This window comes from Notolepis coatsorum, assembly GCF_963971535.1.
Source record: "Notolepis coatsorum genome assembly, chromosome: 2".
In the NCBI taxonomy this organism is placed as follows: Eukaryota; Metazoa; Chordata; class Actinopteri; order Aulopiformes; family Paralepididae; genus Notolepis; species Notolepis coatsorum.
Genome location: NC_140166.1, coordinates 176,878,202 through 176,886,158, shown reverse-complemented (window position 1 = coordinate 176,886,158; position 7,957 = coordinate 176,878,202). Strand labels below are relative to the sequence as shown.

The window sequence follows — 7,957 nt, the reverse complement described above, 5'->3', positions numbered from 1 at the left end:
TTCCGTGCAAAAACCTCTGTTGTGCATTCCGCCAGTAAAACAACTGATTCATACAGACATCATAGTACATTAAAGGACTCTAAATATTTCCACTTGCCCACACACTTATTTTACTTTGGGTTTCACCAAGGAAGGAAACATCTTCATAGCAGAGGGAAAAGTAAAGACATGTCAAAGTTACAGTACTTGTATCAAAAATACAAGGTCATTCTTATACATGAAAGATAAAAAGTACTGTATCTCAACAACAGTGCTTCTGGAACAGTGTGCCCCTTTTGGCAAGTGATGGGGAGTTGGCAGTGGAGGGGAAAGAGGAAACCTAGCCTGACACCTCAGACCGCGTCTCCGTTGGAGAGCTAGCTTGGGTTACGTTCCACGGGTCTGACGTGTCAGGCTTAGGGAAAGGAGAGTCCATGCGTGAAGCAGGCCAAGGTACCCAGCAGCACACATTAGGTGCACTTGTTCATGCACATCAAGAGCTCCATCCTCATGGCGATACGGGTGTGCCAGCCTAGGGGCAGCAGGCGGATGTAGCGGGTCACAATGGGTGGGCGCAGCAGGTTCTGCACTGTGGAGGACCGGTCAGAATTCCCGTAGAACACCTGAGAGGGGCGGGCAAGAGGCAGCAATATCGCAATGTCATTCTTTCCTTAAAGGAACATGCCAGCATTATGGGACATGTGCTTCTCCGTCTTCTCGGTTTCCTTTCTTTGCATTCAGTAGAAAGCTTTCTTCCTAATAGCTTTCTCTACTGAACGCACAGAGAGGAAACCTGTATCTATCTTCTTGTCTGACTCTGGAGAAGACGATAGGCGAATCTCCCATAATGTTGGTGTGTTCCTTTAAAAAAGTTTAAAATATAATAATGATAATATTCACCAAAATCCCTGACAATGAAGTAAAAATCACCACATGTGATGAAAAATGCCATGCCAGACTCAGTGGTGTCGTTTTCAGAAAAGCTTATTGAGTGGAGGCAACACGGCTGAATCCACCATGGCATGTTCATCTAACCTGATTTTGTTTAGGGTTTTCAGTTCTGTTCCCCTCAGAAGCACTAATCGGTATCAAAATGATTTCAACAATTAACCTGAATGTCAAAAACATTAAATTGTGGTATACTGTTGCTTTTAATCATGACTTTGAAATATTTCCAAGGTAATGAAATTGCAAACCACATTCTTTTTTTTTATCCACTTTTTCTCCCATTTTCTATTTTTCTCCCATCCCAATTTCGTATCGTCCAATTCAACCCTCCCCTGTGTCGCTGTTTCTTGCCTCCCACAAGCCGGCTGCAATGTGGACGAAGCCATACATAGCACGAGTCCCCTCCGATACTCGAGGTAGCAGCCGTCGCATCTTTTCACCTGCGCAGCGCGATCTTTCAGCGTCAGGGGTCTGCGCTTTGGATCGCTTCTTGATTCTACTGCTCAGGCGCACCAACCGACCTGTAGGAGTCGCTGTCCACAACGTCCGATCCCCACCCCTCAGTTTTCCCTCCCCCTAATACTGCCAATTGTATTAGTACGGACGACCAGCCAAACTGAAAACAATGTGGAGAGCTGGGCTCGAAACCCAGCGTCTCCAGCATTGGTGGTGAGTGCCTTGCCCACTGCACCACCTAGCCGCCCTGCAAACCACATTCTTATGGTTTTATTAGATTATTAAATAACATTCAAACATTTGATCAAAATACCAGAACATATGAATTAAGAAAATTACAAGCCACTTTAATTAATAAAGCAATGTGTGGATCATAACCAGAAGATTATCATTTGTTTTATTCCAACTTAGAGGCATTTGCAAATGGCCTATACTATTATTAATATTATAATAATAATTATTATTATTATTATTATTATTATTGTTACTATTACTGTTATTATTATTATTATTATTATTATTATTATTATTATTATTATTATTATTATTATTATTATTATTAATATTATTATTATTATTATTATTATTATTATTATTATTATTATTATTATTATTATTGTTATGTAGTCTGCATTAAATAGGCTGGACTGCCCACAGTGTGCCAATTAACAGGTCAAGAAAATGAAGGCTCCTTTGATCCAGAGTGGTAATGCTAATGTTGTTTTTGCTAGCTAAGCAACTAACATAGATATGGTTGCCTACTCAGCCATCAGACTCCCAAGATTGCTCCTATAAGAATACTAATCTAGGGGGTTTCTTTTTGTGAAGTAAGCACAACCCGTAACAGTATGGATTAATCTAAAGAGATAGACAATGACAATACACTTTATAACAAACGTTATAACAAGAGACCGTATTGATAAGGGGGACTTTGCCATTTACCATTGCTCACAAATTACAAAGATTGCCAACTTATAAAAGTTGACATAAGATTGAACCATCACTCATGAATGTAGTGTACCATGTACAGTATAGCTTGTAGTGGTATGTAGACATTGCTCAGCTGTTGTGAATGTGTTATAAACCAGGTTTCAAGTAAAGTGTATCAGACCTACTGAGCTACTAAATATATATAGACTATGCCAAGGCAGCAGGCTGTTTCAAGCTACACCAAACTGGATAGGTTTGTAGATGTTTCCTATTGTTTCAAAAAGCTCATTTGTGCAGAGCGTGTTGTCTACTACAGGAAAGAACCAAATGTGAGGAATTTAATTTGAATGGTTACGAGCTGTTCTGAGGTTAAAAAGAGATTCAGCCAGTAGTGAGAAAATGTAACAGCCAACACTATGGTTTACACACAGGACTATTGGTTACATAACATTATTTTAAAAAGTGAATACAAAGAGAAAAAGGATGGCAAATCATTCACATTCAAAAACACATTCACTCAAAGCAACATGTGGCCTTGTGATGTCAACAGAGGTAATTCTGTTGTTGAGGATAATTAGAATTTGACTTCACAATTAAGGCTCTCGATCTTTTTGCCCTGTGTCAGGGTACCTATAAGCATGATATTTAAGCTTTTCAAATTAATTAAATTAATTACTTTTAACAGTTCCTCTAACAACAATGGAGCTAAAGGCGAGTGAGGCACTGTCCCCTGGAGCAGACACCAACTATGCAGTGTGGAAATGCCTAAACAGGATAAGATCTGGTGTTGGACGTTCAAAAACCACTCTCGCCAAATGGGGATACTTAAATGATGGGGATGATGTGTGCGATTGTGGCACTGAAACACAGACCATGCAGCACCTCCTGATATGCCCCCTGCTAGAACAGCCCTGCACAGCATCAGACTTGGCAGAGTTCAATGAGATGGGACAGCAATGTGTTCAGCTGTGGTTGAACCACATCTAGCCAAGCCTTGTAATTGACTGTCTTGTGGACACGACAAGAAGAAGAAGTTACTCAAAATAACACTCTCTAACGGGCCTAAGGGTGCACATAAGCTCTGGACTACAAAGTCCATACTCACCCTGTTGTTGCCTGTCTGGTCCTTGTAGTAGATCCAGTTGAGTGTCTCGACAGTACGGTACTGGATGCTGTATTTTGTAATCCACTCATCCGCGTCACAGCGACCCTGGATGAGGATACCAGAAACCACGCTCACCTCCTTCAGGTCAATCTGGATCCACTGGCTGTTGTCATTAAACTTAGAGAGCCATGCACACCTAATAGGAGGCCAAAGAGTGTGAGTGTATGAATCTCCTTAACGGAACTAAATCTATTGAATTAAATGACAAATATCAACAAGAAGGGAACTAAAACACTAACACTTTACAAACCACAAACCAACATGTTTTTCAGCCTACATTGGCCTTCGTCAGCGCAAGCAAGGCCAGTGTCGGCCGAAACATGTTGGCTTGTGGTTTTTAATGTTCTACAAATGGCCTAGCCAAGCAATAAAGGCTTTTAAATGTTTCGCTAGCAGAAGAGCTGCTTTAGTGTTATTTCTTTCCTTCTGACATTTGCATCTCCACACTAAAGACCACCTTCAATGGTCACATACTCAGACATCAGGTACCTGCTTGATGAGTCCTGACATATAACCAATATGTCAGGAGCCATATTATGCATATGCAACCCTCTGCCTCTAATGGTCATTTCCACACAGTAGTACATAATGAATTATGTTGCATGTGTTACAATATTTATGACATGCAGCTGCTAAGCAATGATGCTTAAGGCAGGGTAGGAAGGGGACGGAGCAACGTACCCGAAGCCCTGGTTGTTGAGACGGGCTCTGTTAGGGATCCAGGAGTTATACCAGCCTGTGTACTGATCTTCGTTGGAGCAGCTGATCTGTTCCGCTCTCACGAAACCAGACTCAAAGCCCAGAGGTCTGTGGTAGGGGCACTCTGTTGAGGACAGTCATAAAGCATACTGAAACTGAATCTAGGTTGTTATTATTGCACATATTATGTCCTCCAACATCTTTTCATTGGGAGATTCAGCTACTTCCAACACATGGAAAATCAGGTTCTGTAAGTGGTAGTTGTAATTTTTGTTGCTCAGAGAGACTATCTGTATTTTGATTTGGTTGTGTAAAGATATCCATCCAAACCTCCGCTTTAATGCCATAATTCTGCACAGCACAAATCTTTTCCAAGAAAAAGATAATATCAAATGGGAGATTGGGTTGAAAATGGACATTTACCAAGATCTTTGATAATCCGCAACATGTCTGCGCTGCCTGTGAGCAACACATGCCACTGTAGCCATGTGTCACTGAGTTCACTTTTAAATATTAGGGCATTTCTGAATCACACAACCAGTGACAGACATACCGGTACAAAACCAGTCTTGCGTTACAGGCACAATACAACTGGAACCCGCCAAATCCACTTGGATCATAGAGCACAACGACGCCTTTCACTGTAGGTTGAAGAATGACCCAATTACACTTTATAACATCCTCATTTTCTTCTCAAATAAATGTAATCTCACTACTCGTCTTCCAGCCTCTAGTTCAGGGGTCAAACTTTTTTATACCACAACCCCATTTTATTTAGGATTTCTTTTGGCTACCCCACACTTAATGTATTGCGTAATTTCAACGTGGAATTAAAGGGGAACTATTTTACTATTTCTTTCACTATTTGGGCACTTTTACACAATTCCTGTGAGTCTATGGAACACCTCTGTAATATATATATTTTTTTTATTCATTGTTTTGTATTTCTAATCAAGTCCTCAAAAACAGCATTTTTCTACCTCAAGATTTCGAGCTGTTTTGCAGCCGCAGCTGCAGGTGCCACCTAAACCACTGTGTGGCCGGCGCCGTCTGCTGAACATTAACATGCAGCAGTGACTATATGACATCACATATAGGCACATTTTCAAACGACTCAGTTCAGTGAGGGTGAATATTGTGAGAGGAGAATTGGAAGAATGCGCCAATATGAGAATTTTGAGACATAGATCATATTAATATAAGTTCACATAGCTAGGAAACAATGCTAAACACTCAAAAAGGCCATTTATAAGATAGTTCCCCTTTAAGGAATATCAAAATAAAAGCACACGTTGTTGAACTTGATCATGCATATTTATTAGAACATTTAATTACAGCACTATGTTATCAATACACATTTATAAAACGAGGCATATTTAGCCAAAATATGTTGCCAGAACATAGAAAATAAAACCAATGCACGACCCACGATCCCACTTTGGGTTGCGAACCGTAGTTTGAGAACCGCTGCTCTAGTTATCTATTTTAAAGACTGTTACGGATGCCGTCTATTTATGTATGGGGATTTATGTTATGTGTGTTATGTATGTAGACATGCCTACATACATAACAAAGACCGAGGACCAATTCAGTGTGCCTACTGGATGTCCCCCTCTCCCTACAACTCCAAAGGTGATGCAGATGAGAAAAGAAGAGCAGGGCATCCTCGCCTCATGGGTGTAGCTGTGCCCATCATCATGCCATTAGGTGAAGGACATGGCATGCACTATTTGGAGCTCTCTAATCTGCTCATCACACTCCTGTCCTAGTAATGAGATTATCTAACAACACCCAGCATGTGCCACTCACTGTCTCTCCTACACCACTACTTCTCTGTCTAATGTCTTAGTGCTGCGGTAGAGGGGACTGATTTTACCAAACACACTGGGATGGAATGTTTAAGCTAAGTAGATGTGGGTTCACAGCAGGCTACCATCCAGCCATGTTAAAGCTTAGTAGATGTGATGTCGGTGCCTGGTGCCACTCAGTGTTGTTGTCTGTTGCTATCTGTGGCTTGTGCCTGCCAGCCAGTGTGCCTACAAATACACCAAGGCATCAACAGGAAGCAGGCTGCCAATTGTTAATCCCAGTGTCAGTGATGTGTCACTCCATGTTACTCCCCTTTATATAATATAATTACATAATATGATGGTGACCTATAGTTCAGGTTTAAGCCATACAAACACACAGATGCATAAGCATCTTCTATGGAGGAAAAAGAGCATCAGTACTCTCTGATCCTGTCACCTATTAGGACAAGAACATCAATATTGTCCTACTGTACATGTATCACTTGCTTACAAAGATACAAAGATAACACACTACAAGATCTCTATGATGATGTTAGTTGATGGCAGGTATTCAGCATGCTTGTGAGAGGGGGGGGGTTGAGAGGGGGGAGGGGGGGCAGCTCCACGCTACATGTAGGTGAACAGGGCAAAGTCCTCACCTGGCATGCACTCCAACCAGCGATTCTGAGGTGGCGGGGGAGCAGGTACGGTGGACAGGACAGGTGAGATGACAGTAGGAATACCTGTACAGTAGGTGAATGAGGGGTAATGAGCATGTACACACTAATGTAGTTCCAACACATCTTTTTTAATAAACAACGTTTTGAGCCCCAGGGCTTGTCCTCAGGTCAAAGAATATGCTCCGAAAAGGATCCCTCATGGGTCAGACCATTGTCCAATATAATGGTGTGACAGAGCTAATTGTGTGGGCTCTATTTCCTTTATTCGTGTGATTAAATTGTTTAACCCAGTACCAGTAGTTATGTTTTAACCCTTTGAGGTGTATTCTTATTTTTTTCAATTTTTTTTTCAATTTTTTTCTCAGAATTCTACATGGTAATTTTAGAACTCATATTGTATTGTATTATGTTTCACAGAGCAGCAGCCATTGTCATTAGAATGTTTGAGTTCTCCAAATTCTAATCACACCACCAGTTTGATTGGACACCTCACCTGTAGGCGAATCAGCGGCTTCACAGTCACAGGTGCAGGCTTTGACTGTCCCGGTCCATGTCTCAATGACCTCCTGTTCGTCCTCCTGCAGCTCATCCTCCTGGATGTCCTCCTGGACGTCCTCCTGCACAACCTCCTCCTCCTCCACCTCCTCCACCTCCTCCTCCTCCACCTCCTCCACCTCCTCCTCCTGCGAAGTACACACAGGGGACGAAAATGAAAAGAGGTTAATCCCGAGTATGCTTTCAGGGTCAAGTGCAATCTTGTGTCGAGCTACTTTAAGTATTTTGAGCAATGGGCATGTTACCTCCTCCTGTGAGTGAACTCGTAGCAGGGCTTTAACCAAACGAGTAGTTGGACATTGGAGAGACAGAGAAAAGGAGAAGATCAAATGCAACAAGCGACCTCAAACTAAATAGGACAAACATGGGTAGATTTGAGAAATCAGTTCAGTCATTTGTTTGCAGAGGAGAGTGCTGGAGAGTAAACATAGCAGCACTTGATCAAACATGCAACTTGCCTATTGTCCACCCTAGCCATCAACACTGAGCACTGAATTGCCATGATTTAAATTTACTCAATCCCAACTCTATACATATAGTCTTTGTTACGAAACCTGACGACTGCCACCACTGCCAGTAAAAAGAGACAGAAATATCGTTTACAGGTCGTCCACTCCTGATCATCCTGAGGGTGTGCAGCATGTCATGTCTTCCTAACAACTCTGAGTAACATGCATGGTGATGAACTCACCTTGAGACAGCAGCAAGACGGACAGCAGCAGAGCCACAGAACGAGCGGTGGCCACCATCTTCAT

The 7,957-nt window shown here is 41.8% G+C and overlaps 1 protein-coding gene across 1 annotated transcript; it reads right to left on the bottom strand.

Annotated features, from left to right (window-relative positions):
- Nucleotides 1–449: 449 nt before the first annotated feature.
- On the bottom strand, nt 450–7,957 carry LOC311223625 (retinoschisin-like; the record flags this gene model as incomplete). The annotated part of the gene is made up of 5 exons (XM_084308400.1): nt 450–602; nt 3,419–3,614; nt 4,160–4,301; nt 6,627–6,710; nt 7,894–7,957. 5 exons carry the CDS (start codon nt 7,955–7,957, stop codon nt 450–452), a joined length of 639 nt encoding a protein of 212 aa, XP_084164526.1.